General features: G+C 39.1%; 1 protein-coding gene across 4 annotated transcripts in view; it reads right to left on the bottom strand.

Annotated features, from left to right (window-relative positions):
- The window catches only part of LOC140246310 (filamin-A-like), a 141,928-nt gene that overhangs the window by 105,888 nt on the left and 17,682 nt on the right, over positions 1-18,358 (bottom strand). For 3 of the 4 annotated variants that reach the window (XM_072325778.1, XM_072325780.1, XM_072325781.1), the window contains exon 2: positions 2,791-3,184. In XM_072325778.1, coding sequence (XP_072181879.1) covers positions 2,791-3,184 — 394 coding nt within the window. Of the gene's footprint in view, positions 1-2,790; positions 3,185-9,735; positions 9,877-18,358 lie in introns of those variants that run through there. The other variant, XM_072325779.1, reaches the window with a different exon arrangement.

Raw genomic sequence — 18,358 nt, 5'->3', positions numbered from 1 at the left:
GTGACAAAAGCCAAACGTTTGCTGGACTTGAAGAAGTGAGAATTGAAAGGAAGACAAACACCCTAAAGATAATAATATTAGGTCATGTTATCGTGTCATGCAAATGTTATAAATGTGAGCGATCAAAGGACACAATGTTCACCAACAACATTGGCAGCACATGCTGTCACATGACTTCTTTTACATGTACATTGTGCATGTACTATCAAAATATGATGCTGTTTCCTGTGCTACATGTATGTATGGTCACATTCTTTTTTGTCCCCTCACAGTATACACTGTAACATAAATTCTACTCAATAGCCGATTTGGTTGGTGGTTTAGTAAGTGTCTAAAACTGCTTGTCTAGATATGAATTTCATTTGCCCAAGGCCAAACAGCAAGCAAGTATGGCAGTTACTGTAAATGAGTTGGAATTACATGTAATTCCCCTGTCTTAGACATCTTCAGACATGGAGGATCATTCATGGGTTACTGAGAAGCCACTAAATGACCAAATAAAGCCTGCCATTGTGCAGACAAAATGTTTTGTCACTTAATCAGAATGCCTTCTCTGAATGACAAGGTCCATCTCAGTAGCAAGATAAAAGGAATGCTATTTGGCCGTGAGCTTTTGTGTTGCGGTATTTGTCATGCCTATAACTCCCCACTGAAACGGCAGCAGTGCCTTTCTACGCATCTGAGTACAAATGCTGGCAAGTGAAGAAAAAAGCACAGCAAAAACATATGTATCTTTATCATTCCGGTCAGACACCAAATATGATTGTCTAACAAGGACAACATTCCATTCACAGGTTTGGGAGTTTGCCAAGCACAACAGTGTTCCATGGTTTCAGTATCACCGTAAAGAGCAATCTGGCGTATCTGATTCTTGTTTGAAGGCCTGCATGTCTCGTAATTCCACCACTCTGTGAGATGTTCCCTTTGAGTACATGTGTGTCATTATTTACTTTGACTTTTAGTCAGTTTTGCTTTGTATATATCTTCTCAGTTTAATTCCGATTGAGGATATAAATGAAATTGAATACAATTTTAGAATCATGTACTATGAAATATGTCTCAAGTCATAAACTACTGGGCTAAATGCCCTTTAAGATAGACTGTCTTTAATCTGTTTCATATAACGCTGGGATTTGATGAATAATTACAAGAATATGGTTGCATGACAAGAATAAGCCTTGATGTGTCTCTCGGACCGTGCTTAATGCTACACATGAAAGTCTTCATCACAAAAATATGAGTTTAACGCTTAGGTTCTCCTAATTACTACTCTCAATTGAGTCATAAGGACTGCTGGTATCTTAAAGCAAGTCTTGCTAAGCATTGTTGTGTGTTATCATACCATCCCCTCTAGTAGAGACAAAACACGCTACTGTCCCTCAGATAGAACAAAAAAATGGAGATCCCATGTGCAAGAGAGTCACGACTCCAGCACATAAAAGATCCTGCTTCATTCATTCATTGCAAAGAGCTGGGTGCATAACCCCTTGAAGTGGTGCTGCCTCACATCCAACTGGACTCCATGGAGGACCAGCTAGTGCACCTGAATACAGGCTATAGGCCTAAAGCCATCTTGCCAGATGGAAAATTAAAATAAAAAACATACATCTCTAAAATGACACACTTACTTGCTTGTTATACAATATCTAGCAAACTAAAACTTCTTTTCTTTTTGGCTATACCTTTACTGCATTATTCGAAAGGAGTTTCCAACAATTTCCTGTCCTAGAGTGAAAGTCCAAAGTCTACCATCACACCAGCATGTGCTGTAGTACTACTTGGTTTCACTACAACATTTATACACATGTGCATCTTTGCTCCAATACACTGTACAGGAGATACAGGAGATTCAACAGTGAATACAAACCCCTAAGTTCTACTAAGCTACGATATTAAGTCATACACTTAAGTGTGAAGAAATATGCCATGACTGGTTGTAGAGCTTGTAAAGTTGTACTAGTAATTGGAGTACTGGAGTAACAAAAAGTATCCAGTATGCAAGTTGTGAATGAAACGGGTCACTTTGTTGGACAAATATCTCTAAATCCATGGTCATGTGGGTTTCAAGCCAAAGAAATCAGCACATGGCCTCAACCACCATTCCAGTATTGGTTTCTGAATACATTGTAAGCAGCAAAAAGAATTACTCCATGACACAAATAACCCCCTTCTCTTTTATTCAAACACTCCTATGTGAATGTAAGTACCTGGTATAAGAACTGTCAGACTCAAATAATCTCAAGAGTATTTAATCAAATACAAAACCTGACATTTTGGGGGTATGACTGACCTAGAAATCTCATACAAACATCACAATACACTATGAAAGTGCACGGTGTTCATTCAAACATATATTACAATCAAATTATTCCAGCAAAAGAACTTAAATAATATGTTTTTCGAGTTTCCAAACTGCAGGTGATGTGTTCCTCCCAATCCCCCTCCCCCCCCCCCCCCCCCCCTCCTCCTCCTCTCTCCGCTTTCACACATTGGTTTTAGCGCTTGTAGTGGCATGGTATCCTTCCTGGTTTTCATAAGGCTAATGGCAATTACATGTACAACATTACGCGGCCTAGCCTCGCGGTCCACCACATCGAAGCTTCCACCGAGTCCCTGACGGACTGCGCACGGGGAAGCTCGGGCGCGTAAGTGAACTGTGACTCGGATGTTGTGAGGAATCTCACAGGTGTCAGTAAAACCACGCAGACAAAAACGTCCTTGTAATCGCATCAGTACGAATAAGATTGACAATTTTTGCAGTCTATGTGAATCTCTAATAGTTAAACTTACCCATACTGACAATCTTGATGTTCTGATCTTCCAGGAATTTGATGGCAATAGATACATTTTCCAATTTCATCGACCGGAACGTGGGACGCTTGTTGAATTTGCTGATCTTCTTCTGCGACAGCACCTCAATCAGGGCGATTAGCCTCAAACCATCGCTCAGATCTGTTTCCAATTTGGAGATGCTCTTCTGAGCCACCTTCAAATGCTCGTTGCACCATCTTCTGAAGGTGTTTTCCTGGATTTTCTTCCAGGGAGCGTCGTCTGCTAAATCTCTCTCTGCTAAAGGCATCTCTTCCTCCTCGTCCAAGTCGTACCTCTGATCACTGCCATCGCCGGCACCGCCACCTGGTTCATTAGTACTCATGATGCCTCCTCGTGACGCGTACCCAAGAGCCTATGAAAAAGCAGAATCGAGAGGTTAAAGGCAAAAATGGGCGGAGCATCGCATATTTCATGAATAATGCAGTAGCTTCCTTTGCGACATTTTGTGTTTATGTAAAGTGACTGTCCTTGTGGTCAATCATCCTAATCAATACAAACAAAAAGATACCGGTTTCCTCGTGGGAGCCAACACGTGGTTGGACGAGTTCTGTGTTAATGTTTTGTTGGCAAATGAGATAGTTTGTGTCCGCAAAATGTATTTCCGATGTTGACTTTTGTGACGTAAATAAACGCGATATTCAGAAGCAGGATAAGGAAAAAATGTAGCTGTATCTCAATTATACTAAAACACAAATAACATTGTCTTGATATTCTCAGGTTATTAGAGAAAAAAAACAAGCAAACAAATAATGTGAAAAAATGAAAATAAATACAAAAGAAATAAAGTTAAAATTAAAAATCAAAACACACAATGAAAGATGTAAAAAAAAAAAAATAATATGTGTTGGGGTTTGCACCCACTGAGCATTGCTGAGCATGACAGGTTCGCCAATTGGGCAACATGCCACATGACAGTAATATCATGGCGCAGCATGGTATATCGACAGATTCCCTTCTTCATATTCAAAAGCGTGCAATAAGAATCATAAACCACGCCGGATATTTTGCTCATACCAACTGCTTTTTTCATCAAAAACAGAATTCTGAAAATTCCAGACCTATCTTATTATAATCTCGGAATTTTCATGTATAAACAAACAACTAATGGATTACCATCTGTTTTTATCCACATGTTCACAGGAGATCGCTCTATTCACCGTTATCCCACTCGCCAGGGTCACGCCTATCACCTTCCCCATACTCGCACTATTTTTGCAAAGAAAATAATCATGTTTACTGCATGGACCCCAGATACTGGAATGACCTCCCTCAAGGTATTACTTCTTCCTTATCCCTATTCATCTTCAAACGCAAATTAAAACAGCTATTACTTAGAGGATACACTCTACCAGGCTTTTAGCAACTTTTTTTTTTTTTTGGTATACTCCCAGTCTTGTCTTTGTCCGCAGCACTAAGTTTTTTAGTGGAACAGTACATACATCAAATAATATAGCATTCTTTTTCAAACACGGTGAGATTCGTACAGTCTGGTTTGAGCGATATTCATGGGGTTCATTAGTTCATTCTTTATATTGATTTTTGTACTGGTATAATTTTAGTTGATCAAGATAAACATATCCGTTTTCCATATAATTCCACGCCTATGAATTCGGGAACCTACAGTTTTACAAGCGCTATAGCTTTTATGTATAGGTCCCATCATATTTCTGATATTTACTTGTGACATCCTCAGATGATATGACCATATACATTTGTGTTAAGTTTGTTTTTTTTTTTTCTTCTTCTTCTTCAATCAAAAGACATGGTTGTATATATTTTGTATTCTTGTTTTACTATCAATCATTCTGTAATCTCATCATTGAGAAAGTGGAAATATGAAATGAATTTGAACTGAACTGAACAAGGGATCGAGAAAAAAAAAAAACAGGCTTTGGGTGCTTCTCTGATCACCCATATAAATGTTCACGGGTGATCACAAAAATTACCAAATGCCTGTTTCGTTTAATAATAACATAAAGTTATCAAGGATGATTCGCGAAAATTAAAGAAACACGGAAGATGATGATGATGATGATGATGATGATGATGATGATGATGATGTGGATAATGATAATGGTAATGATAGTAGAAGTAGCAGTAGTGATAGCGGTAGTAGTAGTATACAGTAGTAGTAGCAGTAGTAGTAGTAGTAGTAGTAGTAGTAGTAGTAGTAGTAGTAGTAGTAGTAGTAGTAGTAGTAGTAGTAGTAGTAGTAGTAGAAGTAGTAGTAGTAGCAGTGGTGATAATAATTATGATAATAACAATAATAATATTAAGAAGAAGAAGAAGAAGAAGAAGAATAGTCATGATATCTATAACAATAATGATGAAATGATAAAATAAAAAGTAGAAAAACGAGAAGAGGAAACAATAGAATATAGGCAAGTACTATCATCATGATTATCATCCTCAATCATTTTAATGCAATCGCATATAGGGCCTATACAGGAATCCATGCAGATGCTCACAGTGACTCAAGAGCATCACATTTATGATTTTAAACTAATAACAATTATTCCTTGTAGAAATTGCTTCATCACGCTAACATGTCTTCAAGGACTATGTATTTATTGTGACAGTCGCTAAGTTAATATGATTAAAAGTGAACTTGATTCATCCCATGGAGTCATTGGGTGACCCATGATCGTGTCACACTTCGGTATACCTCCTTGTCAACGCCATCTCATCACGATGAGACGCAGAGCGAGATTTCCTTATATAAGTGTATTTCTAATCAGATTTTCAAAGTTCGGCCGGTGAGCGAATGAGGCGGATATACACCCTATAATCATTCGGTGCGCTGAACATCCTCGTACAGAAAGAAGAATTGCGACCCCCACGTGATACTTCCGCAATCGTTTCCATCAACATGTATTGCTGATTTAATTTCTATACGCATCCGCACGTCATCATCTAATCCTTCTGTTTTACCCAAACAGATAGATCTGGCTTCCGCTGCGATTATATCGCGGATACCACCACTATCCACGATGGATGTTATTCACTTAAACGGCTGCCTTAAGGTCAAGCTCCTTAAAACTGTCATAAGGGTCAAAACTCATTCTGATCTCTACAGCAAGTTAATCAACTCTACTCTAATGCATATAGTATGTATCCATGATTATTTACTGCTTCTTTCTTCTGGCGGGGTGATTGTGAGTGGTGATGCCTTAAAGGAATGGTATTTAGTTTTGGTTGAGATGGGGATTGAGATTTTAACTTTTTGCGAGAAAATAAGAAACCTCTCAATAACTATCAAAGAGCATACAATTTTAAGAGGAATCTAGTGTTTGTTTAATGAAAATCGGTTTTGAAATGGGCGAGATATACAAAAAATAAAGACGTCTTAATAAATGATGAGTCCAAACCTTTTATTAGGACCACTTTGTTCTGCTTTGGTTTTTTATATCTCAGCCATTCCAAAACTGATTTTCATCAAATAAACTTTGAAATCCTTTAAGAATTGTATACTCTCTAACATTTCATATAAGTGGCCTTTAGTCTTACAAAAATTCAAAACCTGAATGGCCATCTCGGCCAAAACTATATACCACCCCTTTAAATCAAACGAGTTGTTTGTAAGAATTACATAAGAAGAGATAGTGGTCAACAGGAATATTAAGATGTCATGGATGGGCAATACAACCGAAATGATGAAAAAGTAGAGTTTCATTTATGCTCTATATCGTCACTGATCATCTGTCTTGTTTTAGGTGTGGGTGCATACTTTGTCATATTCGTTTCTGCAACGTTTTAATCATACAAAGACAGCATATACATAAAATAATGTTTTTGTCGGAGAAAAAATCGAGGAAATAATCATCATGTAAACACAGAATGATCTGTAAAAGTGACATTGTTTCTCTGATATATTGTTAAAGTTGCAAAGGGAAAAACAGTCGAGAGAGAGAGTCGCACTCAACACGCTTGACAAGATATTACTGGAGTATACCATTCTATCAAACTGTTTCCGAGTTAATGTTATTCTTACACCATTATATTTTCATCTTTTGAAGGAATTATAACAAATAGATTAAATCGTAAAATTTCATCTGGTTAACATATAAGAGACATATATACGCTCTGATGTGTAGGATTATGCAGCTCAGATTTTTTAAGTTGTACACATTTTTGAACAATTATGCTGTTCAGGTGCAATGCACACAATGCTCATGTGACTTCTAAAAATTATGATAAGAGTCGAGTCAGAGAAAATGAATGCTCGGAACTTTCACAAAAAGTGAACCTGAGAAAGTTACAGGATTTTAAAGTTTGAGATACTTTCATCAAATAATGATGAGACGCCCAAACACGAAAAATTCAAAGCCGATGATGTCATCATTTCACAACTTTGCACAAAATATTAACATTCAAAACGAGAAATGCCGTAAAAAGCTTTTGCCGTAAAAAGGGAAATTTAGTGAAAATTATATGTTGATTGTAAGGGAAACTTGTGGGTATATGATGCATTATGGAGAACTGTGCTGTAAGTAAACAGGGCGTGACATTCTACATACTCAACAACAACAATAAGAAGAGGCAAATATCGAGAACTTGACTTTTACACATCATGGGGTGCTGGTACAGGTGCAAGGGTATGACTTAATGGCCCTGTAAGAACGTGTCTCGGGGTGAAGTTTGTTATAACATCTCTAACTTGAGGAGGAAAATCATGTAATGAGTGTTACAAACACATGATTTGCTTCATCGAGTACATTATGATAAATAGCGTTCTGCAGTGTTATTAGAAGTGGGAAAGAAATCTTGGTGTGATCCAGTTTATTTTTAGGAAGCGTTATTATTTAAATTTCCTTTTCAAGACGTTTGATTTCGTCTCGGCCAGGACATGGCACTTTGTGGTGTTGAGAAGCGGGTCAATTTATTCCACTTCATAATAAAATGCTGGCTCGAAGTGAAATGGCATCTAGGTTAACTCTGGGGCGGAAGAGAATTCGAGCTTCGGCGGCGAGTTCGTTGACCTGCTCATTGTCGAGATTGGAATGCGAAAGGTGCGCAGACAGGTGTATAGGAGCGCGGTCAGATTCCAGGGACCTATAAATTAATCTGATTGCTTATTCCTCTCGGCTGTAATACTATACAAGTATTAGATGTCTGGTACGTGATATTTATAAGCATTTGGAACATTCGCGGGTGCCTACATTTCTCCTAATCATTGTATCGCGTAACTAGAGCTGAACCCCACAGTGAGGCGCAAAGATAACCACAATAATTCCACGGGTTTCTGATTCAATGATAACAAATAATAATCGTCAAACAGACTGTTACCAAAGTGACAGACATATTATTGATATGCTTGGATCGCTTGGTAATTTGATCAAAGTGTACACTTTAATTTGTATCGACAAAACAATAATATTCGTCTTTTATTTTGTTTGTTATGTTGATTTTTGCTTGACCTTGTGAAACACTTTGAAAGTCTTCATTCCCTGTAATGTAATTCTTTCTTTCTTGTTAACGTAATCGATTATGTCACAAATTCGGTGAATCAGTGATTAAGGTTTATTTCTTACTGTAATCGGCAAAGTCAACTTGTCAAATCCCTTGGGGTATGAAACATGACTTTACAGACACTGCCAGATAGATAGATCAAAGAAAAATGAGGTACCAAAAATGAACACTTTTAGCAGTGAAATTATTCATCCATTTCCTTGCGCTTACTATATGCACATAACGCGTAATGTTACAATGTGCGTAGAACCAGAACGGCTTGTCAGATTCATACTTCTACTTTTCTAATCATTTTAGTAACTATTGAGTGTGTTGCAAATCGAAACACGCGCATTTCGATGCTCGAAAATTAAATACTGCTGTCAATGTACCGAGTTTCTGGGCAGTCGTGGGGGTTGGGGGTTGGGGTAGAGCATCAGGCACACTGCGCGTGAACATTATTATAGAGGGCGCTAGTCAATTAGGCACCCTGAGACATTTTGCTCGTCCCCGAATGCCTTGTGACGTCGTTTTCATCTGACGTGACATACTGTAATCGTTCCCAAATATTTCCAGGGTCAGTCTGGAGGATAGCGACAACGTGCAACACTAAATTCTGGGGTAGGATCATTTCCATGGTCCACATACATTTGGATAATGATGTCATATCAAGGAAAACAATAACCTTCTATTATCTATCTATTTCCCTCCCAATCAAAATACGACTTGTATTCAATATGAGAAGTCTGTGTCACAGTCACACAGTGATGCTTGAAACATCTTGAAATCTAAGGAATGTTAATATGTCGAGAATTCCATATTAGAATGTAACCTTTATAGTTCAATAAACATTCGTCGAAAGTAGATACACAATTCTTTTTCAGGTGATGATATTCTTTAATGTCTCAATAGATAACTTTCTTTGATGAGTCATATTGTTGTACAACACGTACAAAATGCAACAAGTACAAAGTAAACAAAATTATACAAAATAATCTGCTGTCCGTCTAAAGAGAAAACAAACATAAAATATCAAAAAGTTTGAATAAGAATACATATGAACAACGTTGAATAAAAGCTGAGGCAGACTAGCTGAGACGAGGCACAATGTAATTTCAGTGGGCGTGATGTAACGTCCACGTTATCGTAGAAGGTATGCGTGTGTTGATGCCCGAGAGGCATCTGCGAACATAAACATGGAGCAACGGGAAAACACAGAATTGATTCGCGTTAAGATATTAGAATTATTATCCAGGAGATGGGTCCGTCTGGGTGATGTATAAATCCATTGCAAAGGACTGGATTGATTTGATGAACCTGCAATGAACAATGTTATGAGTTCAGAGCTCTAAGCTGATGTATTGAAAACACAAAGGTTAATGTGAATCGTAAGAGAAGAATGTAACTAAGTAATAATGATGACAGTTATCTACGGAAGACGTGAAGTGAACTTACAGAAGAAAAATATTATGACCCTGGAGGCAAGGCAAGGCTGCGGAGGAGTAAAAGTGCCACAGATGGAGATATTTCTGGGACAGAAGCTGTCGAATTATATCCCAAAACTGGCCAATATGTGGTTGGGAGACGTCTGGATCCAAGACACACGACACACACGGGAGAGAGATGATATACACCCCTACAGTGTAAAAAGGCAGGCAAATCAAGTTGTATCCTACGAGTGTTGATCGTAGAATACTACCGAGAGCATGGAGACGCGGAGGCAAGGGAGCCTAGGGTGGCGTTTTCCACAGCACACGGCCTGGGGAACGGAGAGCTTCGCTGGGGGTCCTGAGAGGCGTCCTAGGAATTTGTTCGCCAAGTTTAGCGACACGAAAAGATTATGCAGGCTTCCCCGTTGAGATTTCTAATTGACCCTCGTGTCCCGACGACAAATCAGATGCTGCGTTACAGAGCAGGAATCTGTAACAGAGCACACGATTGGTGGAAAGGGAGGTGTGGATAGTCAGCCTAAGATTGGAGGAGACTCGAACTTAAGTCTGAGGGAATTGCTTCGGGGGCGCAGTCACAGGGTACACAGTCGCACCGTGGTAGAGGTTGAGAGAATGAAGAGGAAAGAATCAGATTTGAGGATGCCTACTAGACTCCCTCTGTTACAAACCTCGTTACATTGAGAAAGCAAAAAGGGTTTTAATCATTCTACGGCCATTTTGTTTTTAGGCATTGGCTGCGTCTGCGGTCTCCGAGAGCGACGTCGTCCCCGCGCGTAAGCGACTGGCGGAGCGGGGCACTCCAAATATGGTCAATGAAGGGGTTGTGCATTAGGCCTGACACATCGCATAACTCTGCGCACTCTCACCGCTGGTCCAGGATAGCCCAGTCTCTCTCTCCCCTCAATCTACCGCTCTCTTTACCATCTCCGTCCCCCATCCCCCCCCCCCCCCCAACTTTCACTCATCGTGTTCACAATCCACACGACCACGGCCGTTCGAACTAGCGACGGCACGCAAACATAGTGTACGACAGACTCTTCCCTAACTTTGTACAGCATTAGGGCACATCTGTGTTCTGAATCATAATCAGTTTATCCATCCACACACGCACACATACACACACACAAACATATACAGAGGCACACATTAAAGAATGACCAGATAAAACACACATATCGTCGTCCTTGTTGATGTCTTTTTCTTCCTGTACAGTGTGGAAACCTCCTGAGAGTGCATGTACAGTGCATTGATTTTACATGTCATTGCAGCCCCTATTGTTTCGTCACAAAGACGAAAGTCTACTTTCTCCGAGGACAGTGATATTGATATTGAAGAGATAGAGTTGTCACGCCTGAGAGAAAGACAGACATCTTATCTCATGGGCAACTTTCAACTTCTCTTGGACAAGGCCAATATTTTTAATCGCCGCACACTGGAGAAGCGGCTAGCTTTGATACAAGGTTGGCAATAATTAGCGCATATCCTTCAAAGATCCAGATCACGGTTTGATACAATTTGAAATGATGTCGTGGGAGTATTAGTTGGGAAGTAGGGTGTAACGGTTCATTGTGACCTTCGTGGCATCTATAGCAGTCTTTGTAAATGTGGCGCTTTATTTCATTTAAGGAGATTTCTTACATACTCATGACTGTGGTAACTTGTATTAGATTTTGGAAACTTTGTCATGCAAAAATAGTTGTGCCTATATTATTTTGCTTTACATAACTTTGGTCAGCTTTTAGTATATTTGTCTGTTGATTTCGTCAGTTCCACTAAATAGCCTCGATCTTCGTATCTGCGTTATGCATGACTTCATACTCAAATTATTGGCACAATGAGCAATAGTTGGTAACCATTTTCTATATAGAGTTTAGATTGTGTACATGAGCCGAGCTCCTAGTTACAGTTCTCTCTGCTTAGTCTCAAGCAATATACAGGAGAAGATATAGATATCAACCAAAGACAGAATCACACGAGGATATCATAAGATTCATACCGATTATTCATGATGTTATCATCTTGTAGTTTGTAAGTTAAAAGCTGTATTGTCAATAATACATAGCAAATTATCATAACTATAAACCTATCGTTATATAGTTCAAACTCAATATCCACTCTTCACTGGATTTTTGAATGTTTCAAGGTTATGTAAGGTGAATATAGTATCTATGCAGGTTGTTACTTTAATGCAATCATGTAGCCCAAATATATACGATTGTGCTTATATATTATACTCAATAATTCAAACTGCTTATAAAATGAAGTATCAACTGGTGAGACCATGTCCGTCTACGTCTCTTCTTTCTTTCTTTCTTTCTTTCTTTCTTTCTTTTTTTTTTCTTTCTTTATCTCTCTCTCCCTCTCTCTCCCCCTCTATCTGTCTATCTCTCTCTCTCTCTCTCTCTCTCTCTCTCTATATATATATATATATATATATATTAGATAAAGATATAGATATAGATGTAGATATGAAATATTATGTATATAGATATAGAGATATACAAGATTGTGTTTCTATATACCTATCTCTCTTTATTATCTTTATGTATAACGTTTGTTTAATAATTAATGCAAATATTCTTAACCCAATGCTGTCATAGATGGCACGCCTACCCCACTCCCAGTCAGCGATGTGTTAACAAACAACTACTGTTAACCCATTGAATAAATTACAACAGAAAACACACAGAGAGTCATTACATTAATATCGTACCCCGATGTGGACTCACTGCTGGTATGCTTGGACCGTCCCTCTTTCCGCCCCACCCCCCTCCTTACAGTCCACGCATGGGTAGGTTTGGTGCTTAACTGGATAACAATCTGGTCTCGTGTTGGTCAGGCATTGGGCAGGTAATGGAAATGCGTTTGACTGCTCGGACTCCCGTCAGTGAAAACGGAGGAATGTCGATGAGAGAACGCAATGTTTGTTATCAGCTGTAACCCTGGTGACCGGATGACCGTGATCATGAGAAGATTTCCTCCCGGTAACCCAACTATACATGTTTGCCTAATGGCCAAACTGTTCTGATAATCCCAATTTTGATGAGGAGATTACACTGTATCCTCCCGCTTTTATGGGAATATTTTTGGTAGTCTTTCCTCTCAGACCCCGCGTATCTCCATTTCCCATTTCATTTTATTTCTTTCACGTTTTGGGGGATCAGTAATGAGGAACATTATTATTCTCTAACGAGCCTTAAAATTTGATACAAAGTAGCATTGTCATAACTTTGGATGGGATGGGGAATAACTACATGAGGAGGTACCTATTCCATGTAGACACTGCCTAAAAGAGGCGCCCTCAAGGAACGGAAAATTATCACTGGCCATTTGAGTATATCGATGGAAAAAAAAAAAGATTTTAGCATAAAGCCGAAACTTTACCAACCTTAAAAATGTTTCTTTTTTTCTCCCAGTGGTGAACGGACCTCGTTGCCCCCTCCCCCATCGTTATCACGTTGCGTATATCATGGCCATAACACAAGCATCGACAATATGAATACGGGTATTTCATTTACCAACTTCATTGTTTATAATTAAGATGGAAATTGAAACAGCACCTACATACGTAAAGCCATTACAGTGTGTTTACTTTTATATTAATAGACATTACAAAGAAATGTATCCATGAGTCGGGGTGGTATCAGGGAAGGGGTTCCCACCTCCCTGATGGTATCCACTACCATCAAAGATGACGAGAGGAGATGTAAGCAAAGGAGAAATAGATTGCTCGTCCAGCCGTAGCTATGCAGGGCGACCCACGCTCCAACAAAGTATGACAGGAATTATTTTTATGATGACATAAGTCGGCATCGCTCACTTCTCCCTTCGAAGATCAAGTTTTTCGAGGGGCGGGTCGTGTCAGGGCCTGGTAAGCACCCAAGACGCGGTGCGGTGGGCAATGAACCCGGCTGTAGAGAGACATCCTACAAACGTATCATGAAGCCTACTAGATTACTGGACTGGGCAACAACTTCCCCCGTCCGGTGCCGACGCCATGATACAAGGCGCTGTGGTGTTACCTGAGTTTGCGTGGTGTCTGTGTTCGATTACTCTACATTCGGTTAGCTCGTTTGTTTGGGGGTTATCTTTTGTTGTTTGTTCGTTCGTTTGTTTGCTCGTTTTCAGGAATTTCACCTCGTGTTCCGTTACAATCAAATTATCCGCCTAACATAAACTGACATGGACGGATGGGGGTGGAGATTATAGGGAAGTACATACAAAGTGAACGCTACTGTCGTGTATCAAGCTGATGTACACGTGAAGTATACGTGGGCATAGCAATGAATGAAATTGATTGTAAAAGCATTGTTCATGCACATGGATTTGAGCCATGATTGATATCTTGGAAAATATTTTTCACATACATTATGAAGGGATACTGTAAAATAACACATTCGTTTAGTTTGCTTGATTGTTTGTGGGGTTTTGTGTGTGTGTGTGAAAGTGATTTCTAATGTCCCTTGCTTACGTGAACATGACCGTCACTGACAAATTAAGTAAAGCAGCTAAGCCCCCTACATTTGATTTCTCAAAAACATCTTTTCAATCATGATAACAGTAACCGCTTCCACAGTCCGTACATCCTGTCAACAATTTAAGGAAATACACGTTCACCCTTGAAGACAGTTCAAAGCTCTCCTCCGGTTTTCCAAAAAAAAAAAAAACAACAACAACAACAACAACAACAACAATAACAACAACAAACAGCAAACATTCAATCTACTACTAGTATTATGCTCGGATTACACGAATTTTTACATGCAGGATATGCGTATGACAAGTATATAAACCGTCAGGAACGGCTTCCGCACCGTTTCTCCTCAGCAAAACCTTCAACCTGGAACAGTCTCGTTATATATCGACTTTGACCTTAAAGTTGTCTGTTTACCTTCCGCAATTTGGTTGTTGTTTTGCGGCTACCATAACATTCCAACCACATAATCTCAATCCTTATCCTGTGAAGACCACAGACTTCAAAATGTGTGAATAGGTAGTCGTTTTCTAAAGGTTTTGTCTTGGAGCAAAACACACAAAAACAGACGAAATATTAAAGACACTTGATAAAACTTAAAATTTTGGCGTCGAAAAAAAAAATGGGTATGGCCGATCGTACAGTGTAATTAGTACTGGTCTACCGAGAGTTAATTGTTACAAAGGCATGTCGAAAACTTTCCGGTTTTCACATTACGAGAGTTAATTCAGAGTAATTGATAAGGAAAAAAGATCATGAATGTGACATTGTTGTTTCTACCTATAGGGCTAAAAAGGTTGAGAGTTCGATGTAGAGCACGATAGACTATAACAGATGAGTTACAATGAAATTTTCTATTCAGTGTAGAAGGGTTTGAAAAAAAGAGCATTAGTTATTTCCATCAGTGATCTGACAATAAAAATGTAAATATTTCGAACGTTTCTTTTGATCACAACTTTGCAATCATTCGACCAGGAATCGAATAAGATGCTGGGTGAAATGATTACAAACTCAATAAGATTTAACGGTAAATATTGTGACCCCTGTCTCAAGTGAGAAGAAGCTAAACAAGTGAATGTGTATCAGGCGCTTTACAAGCAAGTTCAGTCTGCCGTCCACCTGCTTCTCCATCTCCAATCCCCCCCCCCCCCCATCCGCAAACTCCCCCTCCCTATAGAATACCCATCCCTCTCGTGTTCATAAAGACTTCTCCAACTGCGATATCGTCATTGAGGGAAGGATGGTGATAATGGCTTTCCGCTTGTAGGTTCGGCCCATCCCCTTTGCGACCTTGCGAGCACAATGATATCGCCGCCTCATTTCTGTTGTCTCGACTATTTCTCTGACTTGGAGCAAGATACTGTCATCACAGTATGCCCATGGCATTTCCTTTGCTGGGGGAAGAACCGACCCGAGAAAGCGATCAGCACAGTGTTAACCCTCCTGCAAACCGCCTTATTTCGCTTACATTTTATTTCTTTGTTGGCTTGCTTCCTTTACTTTATTGGGGTACAGAATTAAAGGAAAAAGGATGAAAATATATACGCGTGATCTTTTTTCTCTGGTAAATTCAGTTACAACTTTCTACTCGCTTGATATTTCTTAATCATCATTTACATTTCGGAAGTATTGTTTGACGAATAACATTTCACGTTGGATTGTAATGTATTTCGTTTCTTGTTTATTTCCTCCTCTATGCCTGTACGTGTCTCTTCCCTCCCACTTCTCAAGCTCTCCCTATCCTCTCTTTCTCTTTTCTCCTTAGAGAGCTTTCAAAACGTTCAAAAATTAAAAAGAGAATTAAATCCCTTATTGATCTCTTATTCATCCTAGATATACTGGATATCATAAATACAAATTCTTGGTGTTACACAGGAACACGAACAATAGAAATAGAGTGAATTAATATACGTAAAAAGGTTATATCTGAGTTGACGAACTCGCAAACATGGCAAATGTTACACTAGTCATTCTTTTTTTCTTGCTTTCTGATGAGCACGACGTATGATAAGTTAATATTAGCTTAAGATGTACTTAATTTCATCATCAAAATGCATGGTTTAATTTTGTTTTTGTTTTATCATTTCTTTTTTTACTGGTACATTGAGATCTTCGAGTCTTTATTGGGTCAATTCGGTGGGCCTTTACGAGTTGACTTGATTGCACTGGCTCTGTGTGTTGACGCTGATTGCCTGGAAACATGGTATGTCCTAAAATGGGTCTCGGGCTTGGCGGGTAATAAACTTGTGCGGGAAGGCACGCTGGATATGTCGGTAACACGGACAGAGCGCGGGCCCGTGTCGGAAGGCTGGGTTTGAGGTCAGCGGTTAAAGCGGCTCTCGGCACACTCAGAATGACCTAACTTCATGTCCATGAAAAAAAAAAAAAGACAAAAAAAAAGAATGAAAAAAGGACGCTATTTTGAACCCAATATAGAGGAGGGAACGGTTATGCAATACTATAGAATAAAAAGTTATTTATCATTTCGTTTCCTCTTAATAAAAACATATTATCAAGATTAATTTCTAAACTTGAAGGATATTTAAGATGCAGTTATCTTGTTTGTTGTTATTCATGCTGAGAAAGTTATTGCGATTCGTGTCACAAAGTAGCTCACTGGAAATATAGATGCAAAATTGTAGTACATTTTTTTTCTTATTTTCATTTGATTAGCACAAATAAACACTTGTTATCATTTTTTGAATGAAGATGATATCACATGTCTATATAATCAAGTTATTTGACCAATTATGTCTATCTATGTATCTATTTATATCTCACTCTATATCATTATATAGTTTGTCGTCACTCATGCAATTGTCTGCTATGCCAGTGTCTTTTTTGTTTCCGCCTATCCTCTTTATCCAAGTCCTCTCTCTCACACACACACACACAAACACACACACACACACACACACACACACACACACACACACACGCACACACACACACGCACGCACGCAGACAGACAGACAGACACACACACACACACATACACACACGCACACACACACACGCACGCACTCAGACAGACAGACAGACACACACACATACACACACAATGCCACAGAGTTTTCCTTTTCTGTGTTGTCTAATCCCATGTTATGGTAAGATTTCCTTTCTCTGTTCCTCTGTCGGGGGCGCGGTTCGCAGGGATATCGGGTGGAGCTCTACGGGCTGAACCCGAGACAGGTGGATTGTAGAGCTAATCATCCGTCTTTCGGCGACTTGTCTCGACCTCTTCTCAGTTACATAATCCTTCATATCCACGATGCTACATTTCATACAGCCGTGATAAGACTGGATACTACTCTGACCTTCTCTACTGAGCCGATGTCTCATACGGGTGAAAACAGATTTCATTTAACGGCTTTAATCAATGGACATTCACTGCAGGGCAAATAATTTCTATGAGCACGCCCTCATTTTCCTGCATTGTTAAATCCCCAATGACATGAATTGCAGTATCGGTGAACTGAAATCTAATTACCCTTTTATGCCGGAAGAAAATGTAACGTTTGATATTCTTAACTGACTGCGCGTAAATTGCAGCTTCAGCTTAATATTATGCGGAAGCAGAAATACACAACCAAAGTACGTTATTTTCCACATCAAGCAGAAAGTAACATAAAGGTATAAGTAAATGACTCAGCACGTCGATATGCGACCAGTCTCGATTTGACTGAAAAAAAAGAAAAAAAAAGAAGCCCCGGACACAGGTGTAGTGAAATATACGACGAACAATTAACCGACATAGAACCATCAACTCAATACTCATCTGAAATCGTGAACAAGCGGTAGGCAGATGGTAGTGACGGAGTTAACATGAAAAACATTACCAATGTCTGCAATCCTATACAGGTCGGAAGGTCTGTATGAATACGTCCCGCTTGCCAGACGGGACAGATAATTGACTTACTAACCGTTCGAAGACAAAATTCAAATCCCCTAATTGCATTTGGCCCAATATTATTAGATCTACTTTTAGAAAAGGTAATGTGGTCTTGAGGGAATTTCTCTCACCATGTTCATATTCTTAAATTCCATTTCAGTCTAGGACCCAGAAACCTAATATCCTCAAGGTACTTTATCAAATTTATGACCTCCATCAACATTCTCTTGTACATTGTACCCCCTTTTTTAAACTATTATT

This window comes from Diadema setosum, chromosome 2 (assembly GCF_964275005.1).
Source record: "Diadema setosum chromosome 2, eeDiaSeto1, whole genome shotgun sequence".
In the NCBI taxonomy this organism is placed as follows: Eukaryota; Metazoa; Echinodermata; class Echinoidea; order Diadematoida; family Diadematidae; genus Diadema; species Diadema setosum.
The sequence above is the reverse complement of the archived record's forward strand: the minus strand, read 5'-3'. Positions and strand labels throughout refer to the sequence as shown.